General features: G+C 38.9%; 1 protein-coding gene across 1 annotated transcript; it reads left to right on the forward strand.

Annotated features, from left to right (window-relative positions):
* On the forward strand, positions 1-25,425 carry MED28 (mediator complex subunit 28). The gene is made up of 4 exons (XM_070948313.1): positions 1-183; positions 1,161-1,227; positions 23,259-23,371; positions 24,528-25,425. The coding sequence occupies exons 1-4, from the start codon at positions 1-3 to the stop codon at positions 24,723-24,725; spliced, it is 561 nt and encodes a 186-aa protein (XP_070804414.1). The 3' UTR covers positions 24,726-25,425.
* Positions 25,426-27,038: the final 1,613 nt, after the last annotated feature.

Below are 27,038 nucleotides of genomic sequence, written 5' to 3' on the forward strand. Positions count from 1 at the left end.
ATGGCCACTGGACTGAGTGGCATGTTTGGGAACCAGGGCCCGGTGCCCCCGCCGCCCCCTCCTCCGCCGCCCCCTCCGGTGGCCCCCGGAGGTCAGGGACTCGCGGGACTCCTTCCGCCGAACCCCATGGGTCCGCGAAACCCCATCGGTACCCTTGTGGATGATTTGGAGGCTTCTTTTGAGGTAGGCTCTGCAGTGCGAGCGGCCTCTCCTACCATAGAGATGACGGAAAGATCGACACTTGAAGTGGGGGAAACGCAGGACTATTGCCATCCTCTTTGGCAATTTCTACAGAGATGAAGTAGCTCGGCCGAGAAGTTCCTTCATCTTGATTTCCGTTTCTGTGTTTAAATGGCCGCCTGCTTGAATAGCGACGCCCGTTAATCCCATATTAACAAAATATTTTTTCTGATCAGAATAAGGAAACATTTCATTTCATTTAATAAGACAGCGTGGGTTGATAATGGCCGGGATCTCCCTTGGCTTGTGGAATTTTGTGGATTACCTTGGGTCCATCACTTTCAGCCTAGTGTACCTCGCTGGGCGGTGGTTATGGGGATAAAAAGATCCTCCTGGATATTCTGAACTCGTTATCGCAAGAAAGGGAGAAAATTTATTTGCTAAATTGAATCATACTTATTTTCCAGAAACATATCATTGCAGCCAGAATAAACCATGTTTTAGGGGCAATACTTTTGTTTAAGAGGGATTCCTTTCTCTTTGTAGAATAAAAATAATGCTTTATAAAATGGCATGTGAAATGTCTATATTTTGTAAGGATTTGAATTTTTGTAAAAAAAAATCTTTAAAAATAGCTTGTTAGTTAAAAATTAATGAGCTTGTAACTCTTAAAAGAAAATAGTTTATTGACATTGCAAATTGTATTGAACAAGACACTGTAAAGAGTTAATTTTGCAGACCTTCTAATTTTATCTCCAGCGTCATCTATTTATTCCATCCAGTCAAATGAGTTCTTTTGTTTGGAACCTACTAAATATTGTATGCCATTTTTAATAGAGCAAAGAATTGGAAATAAATATTGTAGAAGTATATTTTTCAAGAAAGTAAAAAATATACTTTAGTACAGCTTTATGTGTGCCAAAATATAAACTTCTTAATATTAACTGCTTTTGTAATAAATGGTTTTTGTAATTATCTAGGCTTGCTTTGCATCCCTTGTAAGCCAAGATTATGTAAATGGTACAGATCAAGAAGAAATTAGAACTGGTAAGTTTGGGTGTCTACCTTCAATTTAATTTAGAATACTTATATGCAGAATGCTCATCTCTTTTTCTCTTTCTCTGTTTTGATCATGGTGGAGTTGAATTACCCATCTATGAAATTGTGCTGATAAATATTAGTGAAGGCTTAACAGCCAATAGTGACCAATTGAACCAGCAGTGTGCAGCAGCAGCCCAAAAAGCTAATACAATCCTTAGTTCTATAAACAGAGGCATAGAATCAAAATCATGTGAAGTATTAGTACCACTTTATAAAGCCTTAGTAAGGCCACACCTGGAATACTGCATCCCGTTTTGGTCACCACATTACAAAAAAGATGTTGAGACTTTGGAAAAAGTGCAAAGAGCAACTAAGATGATTAATGGCCTGCAACCAGAAACAAATGAAGAACAGTTGCAAGAGCTGTAGTGGCACAGTGGTTAGATTGCAGTATTGCAGACTAATTCTGCTGACTGCCAGCAGTTTGGCAGTTCGATTCTCACCGGCTCAAGGTTGACAGCCTTTCATCCTTCTGAGGTCAGTAAAATAAGATTGTTGGGGCAATATGCTGACTGTAAACTACTTATAAGCCTTTGTTAATTAGAGAAAGACCAATTAGAAAACGAGTGTGTGGACAGCAGAAGCTAGGGAAGCTCTAAAGATTGCTTCAAGTCCGCAAAATATTTAAAGAGGCTACATCGAATGGACAACATACTGATGTGAACGAATATGACAACATACTGATGTGAACGAATATGCTTCTACTGTTTCTGCGTATATTCAAAAGTGTATGGACAATGTTCTTAGAAATATTGTCATGACAGCAAATGAGAAACCTTGGATGTCATAGAAGTTTCATGCAATGTTGAAGGTGAGAAACACCGCTTTCAAATCAGGTGATGTGGCAGCACTTAGAATAGCAAGAGCTGATTTGAGACATGCTATAAAAACAGCAAAGTGGGCCTATAGTCAGAAAGTACAGAATTTCTTTCAAGATCCTGTGGACCCGAGACGCATGTGGCAAGGTATTCGGGTCATTACTGACTGTAAGGCAGCTTCCCAGACATGTAAGGGTGACACGGATTCTCTAAACAAGCTAAATATGTTTTTGGGACAGTTTGAGGCCACGGTATTCCAGCAAGGAAGGCTGTTTCCCTCCCAGATGAGCAGGTGCTCAGGTTTGATACAACTGCTGTTTGGAAGGTCCTTACATGTCTTAATGATTACTGTCCAGTTGCACTTGCTTCCATTATAATGAAGTGTTCTGAGAGACTGGTAAAGGACTATATGGTTTCATGCCTCCCCCCTACAATTGACTCATTACATTTTGCCTATCAGAAGAACTGCTCTATAGATGATGCACTTTCCTTTCTTGCTTCATCTTAGCTTAGTGCACCTGGAGGAGAAGAATACTCCTGTGCAAAGGCTGTTTATTGATTTTAGTTTGGTGTTCAACACAATCATTCCTCAGCATTTGATGAACAAACTGGGCCTATTAGGTTTTAATACTCCTGGCAGCTAGCCTGCTGCTTGCTGCCATGGAAAAGGGGGGAAGGTTCAGTAGAGAATTTTTCATTGCAACTTTACAATTAGGATCTGGGCTTTGCTTATAGCTCCAAGGTCATTTCTTCTAACTTTGATATGCAGCAGCCCTCTGGTTGCCTAGCTACAAGGGGGTGGGCTCTACAGTTTGTTTCAAGTTGCTGTTTCGCATACTTTGCCTCAGATCTTACCTGAAACTTGTTGCTTTCAGTTCATTCCTAGTAAAAGTCCTTTTCTCTGAATATATAGAGCCAAGGGTTTTTCTTTCCTAGGAAATGGACAGAGGCAGCCCTGACATTAGGCAAGATCTGCCTTAATTGTCAACCCGAGACGGCAGTCTACCGTGGGGACCGAGCATCCAATGTCCAACCATGGGAGTGAGTTGGAGGAAACTGGAGTTACAGCCAGCTCCCCACTAGACCACACTCTGCTCGAGACGAGGCGGAATGGCAAGAGGAGCTGGACTTCAATGAGAAGCCCATCAGGCTCAGATCAGCATGGGGTAGAGGGAAGACCCCGCTCCCTGGAAGGAAGCCCAGAGGAAGTCATACTGAAACAGCCCCTGTTCTTGATACAACAAGTTAGGGGGAGTCAAAAAGCCCAAGAAACTCTTGCACATATAACTACCTGGGGTTCCTGGGTCACCCCAGGCAAAGCCATGGATGGAGCTACTACGGTGGGGGTTACACCCACTTTACCTAAATTGGCGCCAGCGCAAGTGATGCTACCCCAGGCAGTGGCTGCTGCACAAGCCACTCAGCCTGTGGGGACCGTCCTCAACGGCAGCGGGCCCCAAAGGTCCCAGCCTTGGGGCTAAAGTATGGGGGAGACCCTGAGCAAATAGGGTTCTTCCTGGTGCAAGCCTGGAACTACATGCAGGAGTATGGAGCCAAACTGGAGATGGGAGAAGCCTGAATAAGACAGGTAACCATTGCTCTGGAGAATGCAGCAGCCGAGTGGATGGTCTCCCTCCACAATAACTATGCCCCCCCCCAAGTGCAGAACTATGACCACTTTATGGCAGCCCTTCGCCAATAGTTCGAAGACCCACTGGCAGAGCACAAGCCTCTGACCCAGATGAAGACCATCACCTAATGGCAACAGTCAGCTGCATACACCAGGCGTTCCGAGAATTGGCTTGCCAGTTAGCCACATGGCCCGAAGACATCCTCATTGACTGCTTCAAAGATGGCCTCAACAATGACGTGTACCACACCTGCATCTCACGCGGGGGCCCATGCACCCTACAATGCTGGTATGTGTTAATGGACAAAGTGGAGATCGACCTAGCCCATGACTGATGCTAGTGGATGGGGCAAGTCCTTCCCTCCCACACGTAAAAAATACTTCAGGACCACAAAAGGCGATGCCAAACCTAGACTGAAGTCCACGACATGCTTCAGATATGGGAAGGAGGGGTACTGAGCTGCAGCATGCCGATCCAGCAAGTCCAACCTCAGTGCCACAACAACTCCATGGAAGAAAGCAACAAAGCCAACTCCAAATATCCGGGAGACAGCACTCAAAGGCATGGAGATCACAGAATTTGCCCCTCCTGGATCTGAGGGGTTGGGAGCTCCGACCAGCTCAGGGGAGGCTGAAAGTGACAACGACACCCTGGTAAGTTGACATTTAACCATCCCTGTGGAACTAAGGGGGCCCTCCTCAGGGACCAAGGGGAGGATATTGGCTTTATTGGACTTGGGCTGCACTAGGTGTGTGGTTAGCCCTGAAGTCATTGAAAAGCTGGGACTGAGATTCAAATGGCTCAGGGTGCCTGTAGCGTTTTGCCAGCTAGATGGGACCGTGGCTGGAGGGAGCCCAGCTCATTTTATAACTGAACCAGTGAAGATGAGAATGGGAAAGCATAAAGAGACTCTGAGTTTCATAGTGGCGCCAGGGATGGAAAGGCCCCTCCTACTTGGACTGCCTTGGCTGCAGAAATGGAACTCTTATGCGAATTGGAGGAGAGAGCTTTTAAAGATTTGGCAAAAAGTGGTCAAGAAAGAGGAAAAGATCCCAGAGACCGGGGGTAGAAGAAACAAAAAGCAGAGGGCGCTGGGGGCAGTGGCTTGGAAACACCCAATCAGTGAATCCAGAATCCCGAAGGAGTATTGGAATTTATGAGATATGTTTAGTGAGAAAGGCTCCAATGCGCTCCTGCCTCATTGCCCCACAGACTGCAGTATTGAAATCCTTCCTGCGGCTAAGCTCCCAAAGCCTAAACTTTACTTGATGATTCCACATGAGCTAGGACAGCTTCATACCTTCATAGGCAAAACATGGATTTATTCAACCAGCAAGGCCACGAGTGGCAGCCCCAGTTTTGTTCCCTGAGAACAAAATGCATTGACTATAGAGGACTAAATGCGGTGTGCATAGAAAATATCTACCCCCTGCCTTGATGGATATGCTGGCGTGTTTAGCCAAAAGAAAAATCTTCACTAAATTAGACTTGTGGGAAGCTTACTACCAGGTACGAATCAAGGAGAGCGACAAATGGAAAACTGTGTTTAATTGCCCTCTAGGATGTTTCCAATTCTGGGTGCTCCCTTGGTATTCAAGCAACTGATCAATGAGATGCCTTACGTAATTGGATACTGGATTTTCTTATTAGGCCCCAGTTTCTGCGAGTTGGAAGAAAAGTTTCCAATTCCGTTTCCTTGAGTACAAGTTCCCCACAGGGCTATGTCTTGAGTCCGCTACTGTTCACCTTGATGACCCATGACTGCTGTGCCAAATCTGCTACGAATCAAATTGTAAAGTATGTGGATGACACTGTTGTGACTTAGGCTTCCGGAGTCAGCAAAACATATGAGTAGTCCCCAAAACCTCTTTTATTGCAACAGCTGTGAATTCTGTTCATTCACAGATGAGTCCCAAATAGTTGTAAAGAGTCCTTTGGGATAAGGCTGATAATCACCCACCTTTATCTCTCTTGACACGCTGCCAAAGACCTAATTGGCAAAGCCACACGGAGTCCAGAATCAAACACAGCTTCAGACTTTAAACTGAACAGAATTAACAACTTTGCTTCCTGCAAAGGCCCACGTGCCTTTGCTCCTCTTTTAAGTCTTATGGGAGGGGCCAATCATCTTCAAGCCCTACTCCTGAGTCATCCTTTTTGTTTTAACTGTTCTTGCCTTCTGGAAGCTCTGCACATGCGCGCACTGGGAAAAGGCTCCCCCTGTTCCTCTGCCTTGCTCAGGTCCGACTCTGGAGACAGCACGTACCTTCCAGATGGCCCTTTCTCTGCCTCTGACGCAGAGCCCTCGTCTGAGCCTTCCCCAGACTCCAGCACTGGCCCATATTCCTCCCCAACCTCTTCACTGTCTGACTCTGCTGCCAGCTCTGCAGGCTGCCAGTGAACCACAACAGACACGGCAGTGGTGGGTCTTATCCGGGATGACAATGAAGATGCTTATAGGGAAGAGGTGAAGGCTCTGGTGGACTGGTGCAATAAAAGTAACCTGATTCTAAATGTTAATAAAACAAAGGTCATTGTAGATTTTAGAAAGAGCTAGGATAGTCATACTCCACTGATTGAGAGTTTTTTAACAAACTGCATCACTATTTGGCTTGGTGGCAGCAGTGCCTCTGATAGAAAGTCCATACAGAGAGTGGTAAGGACAGTCAAGAAGATTATAGGAAGCTCACTTCTTGTTATGGTTAGAGTGCAGTATTGCAGGCTATTTCTGCTGGCTGCCTGCAATCTGGCAGATCGAATCTTGCCAGACTCAAGGTTGACTCAGCCTTCCATCCTTCCGAGGTGGGTAAAATGAGGACCCAGATTGTTGGGGGCAATGTGCTGACTCTGTAAACCACTTAGAGAGGGCTGTAAAAAACACTGTGATGATATAGTGCTATTGCTATTTCTAGCAGGTCTATCAGATTCTGTAACAGCTTTGTTCCCTATGCCATCCATCTGGTAAACTCACAAGATTAGTTTTTAACACCATGAAATGTATACATCTGAACGACTGTTGTTTCTCTGTGTCATATTTGTGGGTATATACATAATTTTGTATTTATTTATTTTGTCATGTTTATGTAATGTATATCGGGATGGTGACCCTTTGAGAGATGTATGCAACGAAATTTTATTTTAATGTTTGCCACTTAGTGTACTTTCAAAGTTAACAATAAACTTATTATTCTATTCTCTATTCTACTCTATTCTACTCTCTTCTCTCTTCTCTCTTCTCCGACACCGGCTGGCAGTCATATGCCATGATCACAAATCCTTAATCTCTATGTATACCAACACCAAACAGCATCTGTTCAGTTGGAACAACACAATAATCATCGCCCCTGCTACCATCCGCCACTCGAGAATTCATCAAAGCCTGGCACTCCACAAGCAATTCCATCAATAGACACTTTAATCTACAACCAGCCTACGAACCCCTCAGAATGCAAACCAACCGTACAGCCAACCAGAGACCACACCAACCCTCAACGAATCCATGTAAGCCCTCCCCATCAGCAGTTCACCTCCCAATGACCCTTGTTTGATGTAACCTCCCTATCACAAGACCCATCACAAGACTCTGATGACTCACAGCTGATCCATCACAAGACCCTTACTTGACATACCCACATCTGAAACCCTTATAAACAGAAGAACAGTGACATTGACATCTCCTAAACTCTCTTGAAGGTGTTAGCTAGCCTGGTAATGAAATGTTTGGAAACTAACCCATTCGGAGAATGAACCTTTACCCTTATTGACCCTTGAGAGATGGGTAAAATTAGGGGGATTTTTAAATATCTGTTGTTAGATATCTATGGAGATTCTCAGTTATCCCGGTCATGGTTGTCCCAAAGGTGATTTTTCAAGAAGCAACTGGGACTTTCTTGTTTTTCTTTGAAGAAGTTTCGCTTCTCATCCTTTAGGACATCCATGATCTGGATCACTGAGAATCTCCATAGAAATTTAGCTATGCAGTTTGGGATGAACACCCTTAGAATGATGTGGAGTGTGAACAGATTTCCAGAAAAATTGCAGACTACAGGAACCATTTCCACTTCAGTTCGAGATGAAGACAACTCGGACTCATCCCCAACAGCCTGTGCTCAACAGTGAAGGGACACAGGGCAGAAAACATCCTGCAGAAAGCACAGTTCCACAACACAATCCTTTCAGCAGTTCCAAGAGGCTTCACAACCATTTGCACTACTCAGGTGATGTAAGGCAAATGACCAGCTGTCTGCAAGGAATATAAATCCTTCTATTCCCCACCATCTAGTCAGAGCTGAAGAAGCTTCTTGGATGAGAAGCGAAATGTCTGCAAAGAAAAACAACAGTCCTGTTACCTCTTGAAAAGCACGAGGTTCTCACTTAAAGACTGCAACTGGGACTAGTGGAACAGCAGTTGCAAAGTGTGCTCATGTACTGTTTCATCTAATGACTGCATGACCACATTATTTTGTGACAAATTCTAGTCCTAATTAGAATAATTAAGCAAGGACTACCTGGTTATAATTTCAGGTTTTAAATTGGGACTTGGGGGGGAATGCTGTGTAGCCCTGAGCTTTTATGTTTGACTGGGATGGTATAAGGCAGCGGTTCTCAACCTGGGGGTCGTGACCCCTTTGGGGGTCAAATGGCCATTTCACAGGGGTCGCCAAAGCCCCCTCTCACCCCCCCCCACCTTCACTCACCCTCTGCCTCTGTTGGATCGCCGTTCGCTTACTCCGCCCACTCCCAATCTATTGCTGCCTCCTGAATCCCAGTTTATGGCTAGAGGGAAACAAACCGTTTAAATTCTTGCCGCGGGGCTTCAAAGGGCCGCCCTACAGCTGATCACTGTTAAAAGAAAACAAATGAGAAGACCAGTGCCTGCAAAAATAGAAAAAAACAGCCCCTTTCAGTTTCAGCATAGGTTAATTACCATAAATTGATTTGATCAGCCTCCAGACTCTCAGCTGATTTGCTTTCAGCTGTTTTGCGGAGGGCTCTGTTGCTAGCTGCAAAGAGAAGAGCAGATTTTTTCCCCCCTAGCTATGCTGATAAAACGAAACTGAAAGTAAAGCAGGGTCTTTGCTGCAACGTGACAAAATGAGGCAGAGAGAGATTTCTTTTTCTTTTTCCTCACCAAAAAAGGTAGGTGCAAAACTGCAAACAATGGGAAATTTAGGGCAAAAGAGGAGGTTCAAGATTTTAAAACACAAAAGAAAAAAAGCTCTATTTAACTAGGGAATTGTAATAATTGAGATACTATTAATTGTATATTGTGTTGAAAGCAGAAATGGTTAAATTGTGGTTTGGAGGAATATATGGGGGAAATTATTTGGTTTATTATTATTGGTAAATATAATTAATTGATTTGTAAGAAATTGGATTGCATGGAAATAATTGGAACATTCATGTTCATATTGATTGATATACAAAAAAGATAGTTATATAACTAATTGATTTATATTAAAATGTTGAATTTGTATTAAACAACTGTATTATGTAATTACGTAATTAACCAATGTGAGGATGAATATAAAAATAGATGACAATGGGAAGGGGTATAATATAGAATAGAAGGGAAAAATTGAATTTGATTAAGATTAGAGATGAGGATGAAGGGTAATATTGGTTTTTTTAAAAAAAATAGATGAATAAATATGGCAAAAAGAAAATATAGAAATTGTAAATTTAATTGAAATGACTAAACACTGGTTAAATTTGTGAACCGGCCAAATACTCTGTTCAAAGAAAATACATTGTATGTTTGTATGTGTGTTTCTAATTATTGCTATTTATTCATATATTCTTTTATTCTTTAAAGTTTAACAATTCATTCTTTATCTTAATATCTTTATATTTATTTGGGGTTGGCTTTCTTCCCTTTCATCTTTTTTATTGTACAGCAATCTTTCTCCTCAAACCTACCACCTCTCTTTTCTTTCCTTCTTACTTTCTCTTCCCCCCGCTCTTCTTCTCCTTCTCCTCCTCTCTTCTTCCCTCTCTTACCCTCACTCCTACTCTAATTTCCCTTCCCTTCCTTCATCCCTCTCTATTACTGTATCCTTTTATCCATATGGACTACTCAGAGGGCTGAAAAAGTTATTTTTGACTGGTCCTCGCACTTTTGACCAGTCCTCGAACTTACGACTGTCCTCACATTTTACGTTTTTTGCCCTATCTTATCACCATGGTGAAGAGAAGCAGTTGTGAAATGAGTGACATGGTTGTTAAGAATGCTGCACGGGCATAAATGTGAGGATGGTCATAAGTGTGAGGACCAGTCAAAAGTGTGAGGATCTGTCAGAAACCACTTTTTTCAGCCCTCTGAGTAGTCCCTATACACACAGCCATGGCCACCCGGTCACATGACCAGCTAGCCATGCCCACCCAGTCACATGACCTCCAAGCCATGCCCACAAAATAAGCCACGCCCACTGAACCGATAGTAAAAAATTTTAAACCCACCCCTGGTTGGGGGTCACCACAACATGAGGAACTGTATTAATGGGTCGTGGCATTAGGAAGGTTGAGAACCACTGGTATAAGGTCTCCTGCCTTCAGCAAGGGGTTGGACTAGAAGCTCTGTGATTCTGTGTTCTATGTTTGTAACATCGAAACATCCCACTCTCTTAAACTGCCTAAAGTATGTATTTTACCTCTTAAATGTCAGGGCATCTATTAATCTCATGTTTGGCTCTGGGACTAATCACCCTGGTTTAATTAGAGGAGATGAATCGAGGCTTATTCCTTGTTTGCAATATTCCGAAAAAGAAACGCGAAGAAAAGTTTCTAATAAAACTCATTTATTTGTTATAAAGAAAATAAAACACCTCACTAACTAAGAAAAGTTAATTGCTACATTTTTGAAAGTAATTCTTGCCGGCTATCTCAGCCGGACCTTTCTGGAAAGAGAACAAAGGAAAGAGTGTGTGAAGGAATGTGGATGGATGGACATGCGTAGTAGCTTTTGATAACAATTCTTGGCAAGGTACGGAAAGTCAGATAGTCCAGAAAAGATGAGCTCAGCTGGTAAATAAAATAACGCAGTAACATTCCCCTTCTTTGCCAGTTGAGCGAATATCAGTACATCATCAAATAAGGCACATCTTCATACGCAGATACTCGTGTTGAGCTGCTGGAAGTGGTTTGTTGAGCATATCAGCAATTTGATCATGTGTAGATACATATTGCATTTTGACAAAACCTTTTTTCACTAAATGTTTTATGTTTTGATAACGGATGTCAATGTGTCTGGACCTAGAACCTGTGAAATGAGATTCAGAAATATAAACCACCGATTCATTGTCTTCCATCACGGTGATCGGTCGGATCGGATGTGTCCAGATATCTGTGACTAAAGCATCAAACCAAGTTAGGGAATTACATGCATCTGAAACACAAGCATATTCAGCTTCAGTAGATGAACAAGAAACAAAATTCTGTTTACGTGCTTGCCAATAAACAGGACATCCATTTAAGAACATCATATAACCTGAAGTACTTTTACGTGATTTCTTATCACTTGCCCAATCAGAATCTGCATAACAACATAATTCTGCATAATCAGTATGTGTTGGTTCTAACAATAATTTCATGTGTTTAGTGTATTTTAGGTATCTCAATAATTTCTTAATACATGTCCAATGAAACTGTTTTGCCTTACCTCCGTGTCGTGATAAGAGATTAACACTAAGTGCAATGTCGGGTCTGGTCCAACTACTAATGTACAATAGTGACCCAATGACTGAACGATAAAGTGTTTGATCCTCGAACTCAGGACTTTCTTCTTGTGTCAAGTTGTGAAAATCTGTTTGCATGGGTGTCTTTGTTGTGTTAGCATCTTTCATGTTGCAATGATGCAAAATTTGTTCAATTTTATCTTCTTGTGAAAGGCTAAACCCCTTCTGTGTTTTTTCAATCTGAACACCTAAATAAGTGCTAATGTGACCTAATGATTTCAATGTGAAGTATCTCTGCAAAGCTTTGGCAAAAATCTCACTCATTTGCTTATTTGGACCAATATAAACAATATCATCAACATAAACAAGAACTATCTCATATGCATTGTTAGATCTTTTTGTGAACACGCACTCATCAGTTTCGGACTTAATAAAGCCCATTGAATTTAGTTTGTCAGTAAGACATAAATACCACATTAAACCAGATTGTTTCAGACCATAAAGACTTTTGTTTAGGAACCAGGTATCCCCTTCTTGCTGTCGGAATCCTGGAGGACTTCTCACATAGATCTCTTCGTCTAGGTCTGCATGTAGATAAGCTGTGTCAACATCAAACTGGAAAACTTCTAAACCAAGGATAGTTGCAGTTGCTAAAGCAATTTTTACACTCTCAGTTCTGACTGTCGGTGAGTAAGTATTTGTGTAGTCCTCAGGATAACGTTGAGCGAAACCCTGAGCTACAAGTCTGGCCTTGTACAGTGACTCACCATTTGGTTTCTTTTTGATTCTATAGACCCATCGAGTGCCAATGACCTTTTTGTTTGCTGGAGGTTTTGCAGGTGTAAACACTTTAAGTTTGTTTAGACTGTCCATTTCCACCTGCATTGCTTCATACCATTTGTCTTGCTCTGAATCAGGGAGCTGCTTGATTTGCATGAAATTATCAGGTGGAAGTGTAACATTGCAAATCAAAGGGAAGGGTGCTTTTGTCAGTTGCCAAGAATATCGTTGTGGAGGGATTCCTTTTGTGACCCTCTTGGAATGTCTCGGGACAACTGTCCAGTCTTCTTCTGCTTCGTCCTCGTCCTCACTTTCGTCACTAGCGTCAGCATCCGCGGCTTGCGAAGACGGAACATCGGGTTGAGAAGAATCAGTGGAATCTTGATCATCAATCTGCGTAGCATCAGCAGTATCATCTCTAGGAAAATAAACTCCAGGATCATTGGAATGAATCCTGGACCAGTCAATATCTTCTTCAAAATTAGCAGATTGGGAAATCACAATTGCATGTTTAGAGTCAATAAATCTGCTCCATTTTGAGTTATCATCGATACCCATAAATCTCAGTCTCTTTGCTGCTGGACTTCCTTTTCTTCTTTGAGCTAAGGGAATGTTCACCATAGCGTATGAACCAAAAATATGGATGTTTTTAAGATCAGGCTTGTAGCCATACAACATGAAGAAAGGAGTCTGATTTGTTACCCTGCTCCAAGTACAGTTGACAATGTAATTTGCATGCTTGATAGCTTCACCCCAGTATATCATATCAAGATTGGCGTCTTCTAGGAGACAACGCATCATGGTTTGCAGTACCTCTCTGTTGTGAGCCGGTGTGTCAGGGGCCGAAGTCTGATGAATAATTCCATTCTTACGCATCCAGTCCTGGAAACGCTGAGACATGAACTCGGCACCACAATCACTCTGGATTCTGGCGATGTGAACTTGGTGTTGGGTAGAAACAAGGGTTGCAAAGTCTTTAAAGATCTGAAAGGTGTCTGATTTTTCTTTCATAGGATATACATATCCATATCTAGAATAATTATCAACAATTGTTAGAAAATATTTTCTACCACCAAATGATGGCGGGAAAGGACCAACTATGTCAATGTGAACCAAATCAAAAATGCGTGTTGACAGGCATGTAGCGTGTTTGGGAATGGCTGCTGCTTTGGATTTGGCCTTCTTGCATACAGCACAATCCAAAAACACCTTACACCCCTTTAGATCCAAAGCTTTTGCGAACTCCGGCATCTTCCTAAGAACACGGAAACTGGCATGCCCCAATCTTCTATGCCATTTGTGGATACACCTGGAATGCAAAGGTTTACCTGTTAGTGAATTCTCAACATTAACATTTTTATACGGAACCTCAGGCTTGCTCTGAGCAACCTGTTTACCAATTCTATTTCTGTTGGCTTTAGGAGCCTTAGGAATAGCAACAGGATCTCTCTCTGGAGTATCTCTCTCTGGGCCTGTGCGTTCCCTTTTTGGAGTTTGCATACTTGCCTGTGTTTGTGTTTTAGGCTTTGGCTTTAAGTAATAAACACCACCAATTAATATGGTTTCAGCAACAATATCTCCATCTTTAACTATGTAACTTGCTTTTTCAAGGTGGTGAACTTGGAACTTTAACATTCTAGACAAGTGACACTGACTAAGCAAATTACTGGTTGCTGTTGGTATGTAATAAACATCAGGAATGAATGCATCGAGCTCTTCAACATAAACAGTTCCTTTTCCTTTGACCTGACAAGGATGATTTGAAAAAGAATAAAGTTCACGTAGCTCTGGTTCAGGCTCGTGCATTTCTGTGAAAAGTTCCTTTCTGTAGGTAACATGCAAAGCTGCACCACTGTCCAAAGTCCACAGGAGTCGTCTGTCGTACTCTGGTTGAGGTTGTGGATCATTGGTTAAAGCCAGTGTGGCGAGTGGAGTTTGTGGATCACGCTGGGGACCACGATGATCTTGTCTTCCGCCTCTGCCTCTGCCTCTGCCTCTGGAATCTGTTCCTCTGGGCTGGTACGTGACGGGAGCTGGAACTCGTTGGGGACAATCCCGGGTGGCATGTCCCACACGATCGCAGGTGTAGCATCTTGGCATCCTAGGAGCATAGGTCCTTCCTCGGAAGGGGCGTCTAGCTGGAGCTCTTGATGCGGGTGGTCCTCTCAAGTGTGGCGTGGCCAACATGAATGCCTCTTCTTCAATTAAAAGTCTACAGACATTGTCCACTGTGCGTTGAGCAATTGGGACTTGATTAATTTTTGTAACAGCATCTTTCCATTCATAATTCAAAGAGTTAATAATGATGCTGATCATTTGAATATTTTCAATGTTATGGCCTCTTTCTCTCAATTCTGTTCTCAGTCCTTTCAGTTTGGTCAAATGCCCTCCAATTTGTTCACCAGGTTTCAATCTCGAACCGTGGAGTTCAGACATGAGTAAACATGAAGATTCAATTGAGATAGGCCTGTAGCAATTTTCCAATTCAGCCCAAATTTGTCAGGCTGTTGTATTTGGTGGAAAAGTGACCTGCAGTTCAGTATCCATGGACATCAATAATGTTGTGCGAGCCCTTATCTCTAAATCTCTTATTGCAAAATCCCATGGTTGTGCAGGAGGGTTAAATACCATACAGTGACTGCCTTCTCTAAGAAGCAATAGTGTAATCTCACTGACCCAGGCTTTGTAATTATGTCCTGACATTTTTAGTTTTGACTCCCCAGTTAGTGGAGAGACAGAAAATGCCTTGTAAGGAGCCTGCACTTGGTACGCTGGCTGTGCTGGCAGAAATGCCTGTGGTATTTGCTGTGCCTGTTGTGGACCTAAAAATGGTCTTGGTTGTGCCATTGGAGGTGGGCCAGGAGGTGGCCCTATTTGCACTTGTGGCTGTGGCACATATGCAGGCATTTGTAGCTGCTGTGGCTGATGCACTGGAATCTGCTGTATTCCAGTTGCCATTTGTGCTTGATCTGCAATATTGGCATGACCTGCTGGAGATGCAGTCATTTGCCTTTGCTTCATTAAGTTTAATTGTGTTCCATCTAAAAGGACACCAACATCACCAGGGCGTGTTTGAGTTCGGGCCTGTGGAAACACTTGTGGCATTTCAGCTTCCTGTAGTAAATTACTTTCGCCAGCAGATGGTGCTGCGCCTTTAGCTTCGGGCAGCTTTGCAGTTACAAGAAATGATTGTGTGGCAGGTTTATATGTAACTTGATCAGGGAGACTTTCATGTGACGTATGCAGGGCCCTCTGTCTTAATTGGCCTGACACAAAATCCACCAGGGAGAGTGTCTTTGGCTCCGAGGAAGAAGACAAGATGGCGCTTTTTGAAAAATGTAAGTTATCTCCCTTATCTTGCTCAAGCATGGATATAGCCATTTTTGCCTGGGATAGCTCCTGTTCATAGAGTTTTATACGGTCACGAAAGGCTTTCATAGCCAGCTCATCCAGGGTGAGCTTAGAGCTTCGAGGAGAATAATGAATTGTTTCTCTCTCTGCGTGGGAGTAATTTTTTTTTTATTTTAAAAATAGTTTTTATCGAATATAAATATTAAAAAAGACATACGTAACATATACACAACGAACATTTATACAACATATACACAAAAAGAATATAATTTCTTCTTAAGCATTTTTTCAGAGTGACGTTCTACAATTCTACTTATAATATATTCCTTCACCTTTCTGTAATCTAATAATATTTTTATTACATATATATGTATCAATCGGTAATATATCCCCTATATTTTTTGTATATTTCTAATTTTTAACCAATTATACCAACTATTCCATATTTTATAATAGTCTGATTCTTCTTTTTCTTGTAGTTCTTTGGTTAACCTATCCATTTCAGCGCATTCTAAAATTTTCCCTATTACTTCTGTTTCACTTGGTATTTTTTCTTGTTTCCAATTTCTTGCGTAGATTATTCTTGCAGCAGTTAATATGTGAATTGTAAGATATTTAATATCCTTAGGGTATGATTTGTTAAATATTCCTAATAAAAATGTTTCTGGTTCTTTTTCAATCTGTGTTTTTGTTATTTGTTCCAACCATTTTTTGATGTTAGACCAAAATTTTTTTGCTGCCGGGCATGTCCACCATAAATGATAGAAAGTCCCTTGTGCCTTTTTGCACTTCCAACAAATTGGGCTATTTTTAGGTTGTATTTTTGCCAATCTGGTTGGAGACATATGCCACCGATAAAACATTTTCAGTTGGTTTTCCTTGTACGCCGTTGCTTTCGTTAACTTTAGGTTTTCCTGCCAAAACTTTTCCCATTTTTCCAAAGGTATTGTGTGTTTGATATTTTGAGCCCACTTAATCATCGTTTCTTTGACTGTCTCTTCTTCCAATTTATAGCGTAGGAGAAATTTATAAATTCTACTAATTAATTTATTTTCTGAATCTAATATAATTTTATCTATTTCTTGTTTTTGATTGTAAATTTCATATGTTTTTATATGCTCTCTATATTTAGATTGTATTTGAGTGTAAGTCCACCAGTCTATTCCTCTGTGTAAATCTGTCTCCAATTGTTGTTTTGTCTTTAGTTTGCCTTGATAGTCAATTATATCTTTATATCTAATTATTTTTGTCTTATCTGTTAAATTTGGGTGTCTAATTGATTCCGCCGGTGCTAGCCAATTTGGTATCTTCATATAATGTTGTTTTTTAATTTTAAGCCAAATTTGTAATAGTGAGTTCCTTATTGTATGTGTTTTAAAATATGAATGTGTTTTGTATTTCTCATCCCACATAAAGGAGTGCCAGCCAGTTTGAAGTTCGTGTCCCTCAATTGTTAAAGTTCTAGAGTCCTTTAATTCTATCCAATCTTTGACCCACGATAGTACTGCTGCTTGGTAGTATATCTCCCAGTCAGGGAGTGCAGCTCCTCCTCTATCTTTTGTATCCTGAAGCAGTTTAAATTTTATTCGTGGCCTTTTCCCTTGCCAAATAAATTTAGATGTTATTTTATTCAGCTTTTCAAAAAACGGTTTATCTATTTTAATTGGGGTGACCTGAAACAAATATAGAAATTTAGGTAATATAATCATTTTGATAGCCGAAATTCTTCCTAGGAATGAAATGTGTAAATTTTCCCATTTTTCTAAATCTTTCTTTGTTTGTTCTAGTAATTTATCATAATTATTTTCTTTAATTGCTGATGTTCTTGTGGATAAGCAGATTCCTAGATATTTTATTTTTTTTGTTGTTTGAATTTGTATATTATCTATCAAATCTTTTGTTTGGATTTCCGTAAGGTTTTTAACAATTAGCTTCGATTTATTTTTATTAATTTTTAGTCCAGCCACTTCTCCAAATTCTTCTATTTTTTGAAACAAATTAGGTATAGATTCCATAGGATTTTCTGTCAAAAACACTAAGTCATCAGCAAAGGCTTGAACTTTGTATTCTTCTCTATTAATCCTTAAACCTTCAATTCCTTGATCTTCTCTAATTTTTTTCAACAGGGTTTCCAATGATAGAATATATAGTAAGGGGGAAAGTGGACAGCCTTGTCTAACTCCTTTTGTTATATTAAATTTGTCTGTTATATCATCATTCATAATTATCCTTGCTGATTGCTTGGTATAGATTTCTGCTATAATTTTCCCAAATTTTTCCCCAATTTGCATATTTTGTAGTTGTTCAATCATAAATTTCCAATTTTGGTTATCGAAGGCCTTTTGGGCGTCAAGAAAAACCAACACTGCCTGCTTCTCCGGGTGTGATTCATAGTATTCTAAAGCATTAAGTATTATTCTCATGTTGTTCTTTATTTGGCGTCCCGGCAGAAATCCATTTTGGTCTGGGTGTATATATGTATTTAATACTAATTTAATTCTTTCTGCCAAGATTGCTGCAAATATTTTGTAATCGGCATTCAATAATGAAATAGGTCTATAGTTTTGTATTAACTGGAGATCTGTGTCTTCTTTTGGAATGATTGTTATTATGGCTTCTGTCCATGAATTTGGTATCTTGGCTTTCTCCATAGCTTCATTATATAATCGCAACATATTCTCTCCCAATACTTCTTGCATTGTTTTATATATTTCTACCGGTAGCCCGTCAGGACCCGGTGTTTTATTGTTTTTTTGCTTTTTCAGTACTTCATCTAGTTCTAATTTGGTTATTGGCCTATTGAGAGTAATTCTTTGTTCTTCTGTGATTTTTGGCATTCCTGATTTCTCTATGTACTGTTTTATTTTATCTTCCTCTATTTTCCCCTGATTATATAGATTCGCATAAAATTTCTTAATAATATCTTTTTTGGCCTCTTTACTATGTTGAATTTCTCCTTTATCATCTTTCAATTGGTATATCATTCTTTTTTTCTGTTCTTTTTTCAGTTTATAGGCTAGCCATCTGCCCGTTTTATTTGCGTGCTCAAAATAGTTTTGTTTCGCCATTTTTATTTTTTGGGCTAGTTCTATTTGGTTTATCAAATTCAATTTATGCTTAATCATTTCCCATTCTTCTTTTATTGTTTTGTTCTGGGGCTTTTCCTGGAGTTTTTGTTCTATTTGTTTTAGGTCTTTCTCTAATTTATCTAATTGTTTTTTCTTCTCTTTATTCTTTTTCCTCGTATATGCTATTACTAGGCCCCTTATATATGCTTTTAAAGTATCCCATGTGTTTTGTAAAGAGGTTTCCTCTATTTTATTTATCTGAAAGAATATTTTTACTTCCTTTTCTAACATCAAATTAAATTCTTTTTCTTTACATAATCTTTGGTTCATTGTCCATCTCTTACGTCTTCTTTCCCCTTTCCAGTTTATGAATAGTGGATTGTGGTCTGCCCATTGGTTTGTGCCTATCTCAATTTTTTCTACTTCTGTTTTGATACTTGGGGTCATCCATGCCATGTCCAATCTTGACCAGGAGTTATGCGGATGGGAGTAAAAGGTGTATTGGGCCTCTTCTTCATGTGTTTCCCTCCATACGTCTGCCAAGTTTAGTTCTTCAGCCATAGTAAAGAATTCTTTTGGAAGTATTTCTTTTTTCTTTTGTTTTTTTTCCCCAGTTTTATAGTCTTTCTTTGCATTTACTATTGCATTATAATCCCCTATTACACAAATATCATCATATTCTAATTCTGCTAATTTTATATGTAGGTCTTTAAAAAAAACCTGTAGTTTTTGGTTAGGTGCATAAATCCCTACAATTAACATTTTCCTTTTTCCTATTTCTAATTCAACCATCACCACTCTACCTTGCTCATCGGTATAAACTAGTTTAGATTGTATTTTTTCTTTTACGTAAATCACTACTCCTTTTTTCTTTTTTGGGGCCAGAGATAAATATAATTTTCCTAATTTGGGGTTTTCTAGGATTTTTTGATAATCTTTTTGAATGTGTACTTCTTGCAGACATATTACATCTGCTTCTAATTTTCGTAATTTTGTGAAAATTTGATTCCTTTTCTTTGGGGCATTTAAGCCATTAATGTTTACCGAAAAGAGTTTGATCTGTTCATCCATTGCCTATTATATCTGTTTTTTGGTGTTTCTTGTTTCCATCCGTTCTCTAGGTTTTGCACCTTCTCTCTGTTCTCTCTCTTTTTCTTGCCTCTGTCTTATTTCTTTTTCTTCCTTTGTTTCTGTTGGTTCTTCTTCTTGACTTTTACTATCTGTTTCCTCCTTACTTTCCTGTTCTACTTCTAGTCTAAAATGTGTGTTATGAAATTCTCTTGCCTTTTCTAGAGTATCTATTTTATATCTTTTGTCTTCCCACGTAATTAAGATCCCCTCTATTGGCAACCATCTATACATTATCTTGTATTTGATCAGTAGTTGTGTTAAAAACTGATATTGTTGTCGTAGATTTCTTACTCTTCGGGGTATCTGTTTTAAAATTATAATTTCTTTTCCATTATAGATCACCGTTTCTTCTCTAGATTTCTTATAGGCTTCATCTCGGATTGATTTTTTTAAAAATTTAACATGGACTTCTCTCGCCAATCTGTGTCTTCTTATATAATTTGTTTGTACACGATAAGTTTCTTCCAATTGTCCTTTTATTTCTTCTGGCTCTTTTTGTATCATTCCTGCAATAATCTCCACCATCTTTCCTTCTAAGTCCTCATTTTTTTCTTCTGGGACATTTTGAAAACGCAAGAAGTATGAGGCCTTTTCCATTTCGAGCATGGCCAAGGAATCTGACATTTCTTTGTTTAGTTGTAGGGTTTTTTGTTCCATTGCTTCTACTTTTAATTCCACATGATCTATTTTTGTTTCCGTTTTCCTAATTCTCTGTTCATTTTCTGCTATAGAATTTTGAATGCCCCCAATTTTATCTTTCATGGTCTTAATATCTTCCTTAACTTCTCCTAATTCATTTCTGATCTCTGCATGGAACGTTCTCATTTCTTCCTGATTTTCAGCTATTTTTTCTTGTGTTTGAAGCAGTGTTTCCTGGATCTTTTGAAACATATCTTGTATTACATTAGGTGCCATTTCCAGTTTTTCTTTTTCTTTTTCTTTCCCCATCATGCTATCTATTGTTTTTTGTTGTGAGGGGGAAGGGGTCATTACTAACGTACTAGTTGTAGGTTTTTTCCCTGTCTTTGTTATGGTGGATGTTGTAGACATTTTTAATATTCGTGTAAAGCTTTCCAACCTTAACATCAATTATTAAGTTATTCCTTAATATCTCTTTTCCCCTCCAAATACTACTTATACACCACACAACTTATATATAGTTATATTATATTATATTGCCAGTTATCCCAATTAAGCAATTAATTCTTGTTCACAGTATAAATCTATTTACTTATCAATCAGGATTTTAATTTAGTTTTCTTAATTTTCTAATTAGCAATCTTTTCAGTTACCCCCTTTTTCAATCAGTCTATCTCAGAGATATATAAAAATCAGTCTTTCGCTTTAACAATAATTCCTTGTCTAACTACAATTCCACAATACAATTTATAGCTATAAAAATATTGTCAACTTATATATTTCTTTCAAATATTAAACTTTTTAACTAATTAAACATTTCAAAATTAATAATTCACTTAATTTTTATTTTCTTTAGTCCTTATTGTCTTCTTGCTTTACCTCTCTCAGTCTGTTCTTTCACAATCATGAAAAACGCAATCTGTGTCGTCTCAGTCTTTTTTTTTTAATTTCTTCTCCCAGTCATCGGATCTCTGCATTCAATTTTCAAATCTTTTTTTTTTTTAAACTTGAGTTCTTATTATCCAAAGTTATTTGTAAATCCAGAGTTCGAAATCCCGACAGATCTTCTGTATCCGTGAAATTCACCACTTAGTCCGGTATTTCAGTCTCTGTATTCGGTTTCCAATGTTTGGGGTTTGAATCAGTTATAATTCCCAAGATCAAACAGCTTGTCTCTATATCCACAAAGTCCACAGGCTGCTCCCTTTGATCAGCTGTAAAGGTCCGCAGTCAGACCGCTTCGAGCGCTATTTCTCCTTTTCTTATATTTGCTTAGTCATTCTATGGGATTCTCTCTTCCGCGCTATAATTATTCCCCCTTTTTTCCTTCTCCTCTTGTATCGCCGCTGTTGTAACTCACTTGTCTTTCTCTGATTCGCTCGCGCGTCCCATTTGCCGTCTCTGTTGTAGGTGATCTATCTGACAGTCACTCGGATTTGCTTCCACTTTTTGCTTCGATCTAGGCGGGCGCCATCCCTCCTGTCCGCCGATAAGGCCGACTTCTTCTCCACCAATTTAAGAGGTTGATCGCTCGACCTCCCTGATGACAGCGCAACACCAGGGGGCTTCGCGAATTCCTCTTTCGTTTCCCGATCCCTCCAAGTTCGGGAATGCCCCTAAAGAGCAATTAATGAGGAAATTTGGGTTTCAGAGACGGAGCCTCCGTTTCCTCACCCATTCGTGATGACGTCACCGCCGGAAGTCCCTGCGTGGGAGTAATTTTGCTCGGCAGTGTGCTTTAGCCTTGCACCGAGCGTTACAAATTCAGAAGGTTCTGGGGAGACAGTTTGAGGGCTGGCATAATCAGAAGAAGACGTCACTGACCTCAGTTCCAGTACGTTATCTTCAAAAGCAGCTTCTGTCTTATCTCCCTCCATTTCTGTTCCCACGGCTTCTCCTTGTCCCAGGCTGTAGTAAGGGGCTGGAAATCTGAAAACCTCCTTTCTGCCACCTTCTCAGCAAAATATATTTTGTGTTTGTTTTTCTTCTGTTTCGGCATCTTAGCAATATAATTAGCGTACCTCAGTAGCTAAAAACTAATTGCCTATGCGCTCTTATCAGAAATAACAAAACAAGGAAAAAAAGCCATAAATCAACCATCCTCTGCTACCAGATGTCAGGGTATCTATTAATCCCATGTTTGGCTCTGGGACTAATCACCCTGGTTTAATTAGAGGAGATGAATCGAGGCTTATTCCTTGTTTGCAATATTCCAAAAAAGAAACGCGAAGAAAAGTTTCTAATAAAACTCATTTATTTGTTATAAAGAAAATAAAACACCTCGCTAACTAAGAAAAGTTAATTGCTACATTTTTGAAAGTAATTCTTGCCGGCTATCTCAGCCGGACCTTTCTGGAAAGAGAACAAAGGAAAGAGTGTGTGAAGGAATGTGAAGGAATGTGGATGGATGGACATGTGTAGTAGCTTTTGATAACAATTCCTGGCAAGGTACGGAAAGTCAGATAGTCCAGAAAAGATGAGCTCAGCTGGTAAATAAAATAACGCAGTGACATTAAACTCACATAAAATGAACTACAAAATTTCAGTTCTACCCACTCCAGTGATGGTATAGTTCTACTACCCATAACTCGAACAACAGATCCCAAATATACTTTCTGCCCTGCCACTCTCCTCTCCATTTCAACTCCCCTTGCCCATCTCCTCTTCCCCATCTCTGCTGTTTTGCTCCCCTGCCTTCTACCACTCCTGCTGACCTTTGCCATCTTCTGCTGCTGATGGGACAGCTGGTGGCCTTTTGTTTTACATCATTTTACACATGTAGATCCAAGTATTTTACACTTCTCTTAACTAGGTTTGTTAAAGTTACATAGTATTTATCTTTACTTTAATTTTTTAATAGTGTTAAACTTGTTGCTCATTTCCTAGGTGTTGATCAATGTATCCAGAAATTTTTAGATGTTGCACGACAAACAGAATGCTTTTTTCTACAGAAAAGGTTACAATTATCTGTCCAGAAACCAGACCAAGTAATTAAGGAGGTAAGGATATGGTTTTCTTTAGACTTGAGCATGATATCTGATTCTATGCTAAATTACAACACAGTAATTGGAATACAGTAATTGGAATATTGCTATGAGGCATAAGTGGGATTAAAACCATTTATTACATAAATTAGGGCTGAATCTCCCCCATCAGAGTATTTTAATGTACTTGGTGAAGAAGTGATTGATCATTGTATTAGGATGATGGTTTGCTATCTCTAATCTCTTAAATTTATTTGCCGCCTATCTTGCCATGTGGCTACTCTAGGTGGCTTACAATAATACAAGGGAAGAAAATGAAAGGAGCGTAAATGGAAGTAGTAAGATAATAGAACAATAAAATAAACAATGAAAACAATACAATGAGAATAGTACATCGGTATAATTAAAAAGATGGATGGGTGGAGAGCAGTACAGACAAAAGGGGGGAGGGGGGAGAAATGTGTAGTTGGCCATCAATCCAGCACTCATCCAGCCTCCCACTTGGTCCCCAGGCTAATCAGCAGAGCCAGGTCTTTAGGCTATTGTGGAAAAATAGGAAGTATTTTTATTTTATCTGTTAAATTTATGTTAAACGAGATTTTGAAGAAAACCAGTAGTTTTTGGAATGTTTTCTCCTCTGCCCACCCACCTTGTGTTCTTTTTTCTACTAAAATTCAGCCATTAGTGCTCTGACTAGTATTGTTTGTATCATCTACACAGCAATGGAATTATTTTACTGTATAATAATATAAATTTTAATTTGGGTAAATGTCCACTGAATTCATGATGATCTAGGTAAAATCGTAAAAGTTCATAGGCACATCCATAAACTTGAAGCTTAAACTTTATTATGGCCAAAGATTAGCCTGGTGATACCCATAACCATAATTCATCATGTTCTTGATGAAAAATGAAGAAAAAAAAATCACTTTATTTTTGTGCAACACATAAGAACTAGTGTGAGACTATTGTAATTAAAAATGAGATAGAAATTCATCACAAGGAGTTAATCGTTTAAGGAAAGGAAGCAGCTGTTAGTGTAATTCAGATAATTTATTGGAACACATCATACTTATTTTTCTAAGGTTTTGTAGTTGTTTTTGTTCAAATGCAAATGTTTTTCCAAGGAGAGATTCTTAGTTTCTTTCATGTATGCTTCTTTTTCATGTAGGATGTTTCAGAACTGAGAAATGAATTGCAGCGGAAAGAAACACTAATTCAGAAACACTTGGGAAAACTTCGTCATTGGCAACAAGTTTTAGACGATATTAATATCCAGCAGAAGAAACCTACTGAGATGCCTCAGGGACCTCTAGCTTATCTAGAACAAGCTTCAGCCAATATTCCTGCACCTCTCAAGCAAACGTGAAAAGAAGCATCATTGAAATGCTGGAATAACTTTTGCTAGACCTTCATAAATAACATTGTACATTTTGTATTGAAAATATGTTGTTTTTGAAAAACTGGACAGCAAGGAGCCTAACATAAATGAGGCTACAGCTGTCATTGTATGGATCAGAAAGTGTGATTCTTTTATTCTATCTCCTGCAAACTGAACACTGTCTCCCTGGCTATGGAGATATTCTAAGGAACAAGAACAGTCTATCCCATGAGCTTCCAACATAATTTTACTTCTGTAAATCAAGTGATTGCCGTTAACATTATCTTTTGTAATCATGGTGCTTTTAATATCCTTGGGACAGTTGCTTCTGGTTCTGTGCTTAAACATTCTTGTGACACTATAAAAAAATGCCTATGAGAAATATGTCACAATCTGAATTGTTTTAATACAAACCAAAATTACTTTCTGAATCTACTTTTTGAGTTGGGCAGCTGTATGCTTTAAGTAAATTTAAAAATGCACATGGATAAATTAATGTTTATCTTTATTTTAATGATGTTACAAATGAATATCTGGTGAAAGTAGTTTTTATTTTTGTGTGATAAATTAACTTTATATATACAAGCATAGGTGTTACTTTTTTACAGACCACTTACGAGAATTCTATTTTCCTAAGAAGGTTCTATTACATATTGCATAGTGATAATAAAAGTTGGCATTTTAAAAATTGTTCTTAGTTTTCTTCCTCTTAAAAGTACTTTAATACTCTAATAGTTGGCACTTACTGGTAATTATGTCACAATTCAACATAGAAATCGTCACTAAATCTGAGCTGAACTGTGGTAATGATGTCAAGGCTATTGCAAGTGCAGAAAATGCAAATATACTATTATTTTGTTTAAACAGATGTTATAAGAACATTTCAGATAATGTAGATATGTACTAAGTTTTTTTCTGAAATCTCTAAAAAGTAAACCTGAATTCAAGTGGAATTGGAGTGGAATGCTCCAGCCATTTTGATACTGGTGTGCTATCATTTTGAGATTACACATACATATATATTTGATGCATGAATCCCAATTGGTATATTCTTTCACTGAAATTTTTCCACTAGTAATACTGGAAAAAAAAATTTCTTTGCTGACTCTCACACATTCTGAAAATGTGTTTTGGCAGTTGGGGCAGGCAAGGAGAATGTCCAATAGGTAAAATGGCAAAATACATGACTTTGCCCAGGATGAATTTAAATGCTCAGTGCTAATTTAAATACATAACATTCAAATATATTGAACATAGCACTTAAAACCTTTGTTTATTTTTAGAAATAAAAAAATCTGGGTACATCACAGGTGCATGCAGATTCATTGTTGACTAGAACCATTTTCTCCACTGCACTATGTACCTATGTTTTAGACCAAGGTTAAGAGCTCAGCTGTGACTGAGCATAAAAACATTCCACTTCTAAATACAATATGCATTTAAAGTATATATTATAGCAAACTACATAGCAAGTTAACTATCTTTGAGTTGTCAAAGTCTTATTTACTAATAACTGGGAAAAGTAGCCAATTAACTTTCAATGTTTCAAAGTGTATATGTTGCTATTAGTATTTCAAAGTGTCAAACGGTTTAAGATTGGGAAACATTTAAGCACAGCCTCTTCATGTCTTATCTGTCTGGCTTTATTTTTCTATTTTGTTGTTTTTTTATAAATAAATGCCCAGAACCAGCATTTCTTACATGTATGTAAATAAATGAAATACGTTTACTTCTGTAGTGAGATCTTCCTTGTAGATTTTACTTGCATCGGATTATATATAATGGGGCCTTTACAGTGACAAATTCCTAGCTCTAATTTTTTTTTTTTTATTATTGCAAAAGTTTTACAATTACATTTTCACATTTTCACCCATTTCCCCCCCCCAACCCACCCCAAATTCCCCAACCTCATCCTCCCTAACCCTCCCCTCCCCCCCGGACTTCCACAGAATATACTCACATAAACCCCCCCCTTTATATAAGACTTGAACCCCTCCATCCCCCATATAATCTTTCATCTTAACTAAATTAAAATATTTCTATCTTAACATAACATTTTCAATTAAAAGCTATTTGATACTTCCTTGTCTGATATTTGTTCTGCACATAATCTATCCACTTTTTCCATTCCCACTCATAGGTCTCTTGTGAGCAATCTTTTAAGTATGCTGAAATCTTCGCCATCTCTGCAAAGCTGGCCATCTTCAAAGTCCATTCCTCGATAGTGGGCAAAGCTTCATTTTTCCAATATTTACCTATCAATAATCTGGCTGCTGTTATCATGTACAATATCAACTTTGT

The sequence above is a fragment of the Pituophis catenifer genome, unplaced genomic scaffold (assembly GCF_029215685.1).
Source record: "Pituophis catenifer annectens isolate HBS135680 unplaced genomic scaffold, rPitCat1.0.hap2 SCAF_8, whole genome shotgun sequence".
NCBI lineage: Eukaryota > Metazoa > Chordata > Lepidosauria > Squamata > Colubridae > Pituophis > Pituophis catenifer.

Bases quoted from the DNA above. Each gene is read 5' to 3' on its own strand.
- MED28 (XM_070948313.1), top strand. From the start codon at position 1: ATGGCCACTGGACTGAGTGGCATGTTTGGGAACCAGGGCCCGGTGCCC. The intron at 1,228-23,258 runs GTAAGTTTGGGT...CTCATTTCCTAG, and splicing joins TCAAGAAGAAATTAGAACTG to GTGTTGATCAATGTATCCAG. The intron at 23,372-24,527 runs GTAAGGATATGG...TTTTTCATGTAG, and splicing joins CAGACCAAGTAATTAAGGAG to GATGTTTCAGAACTGAGAAA.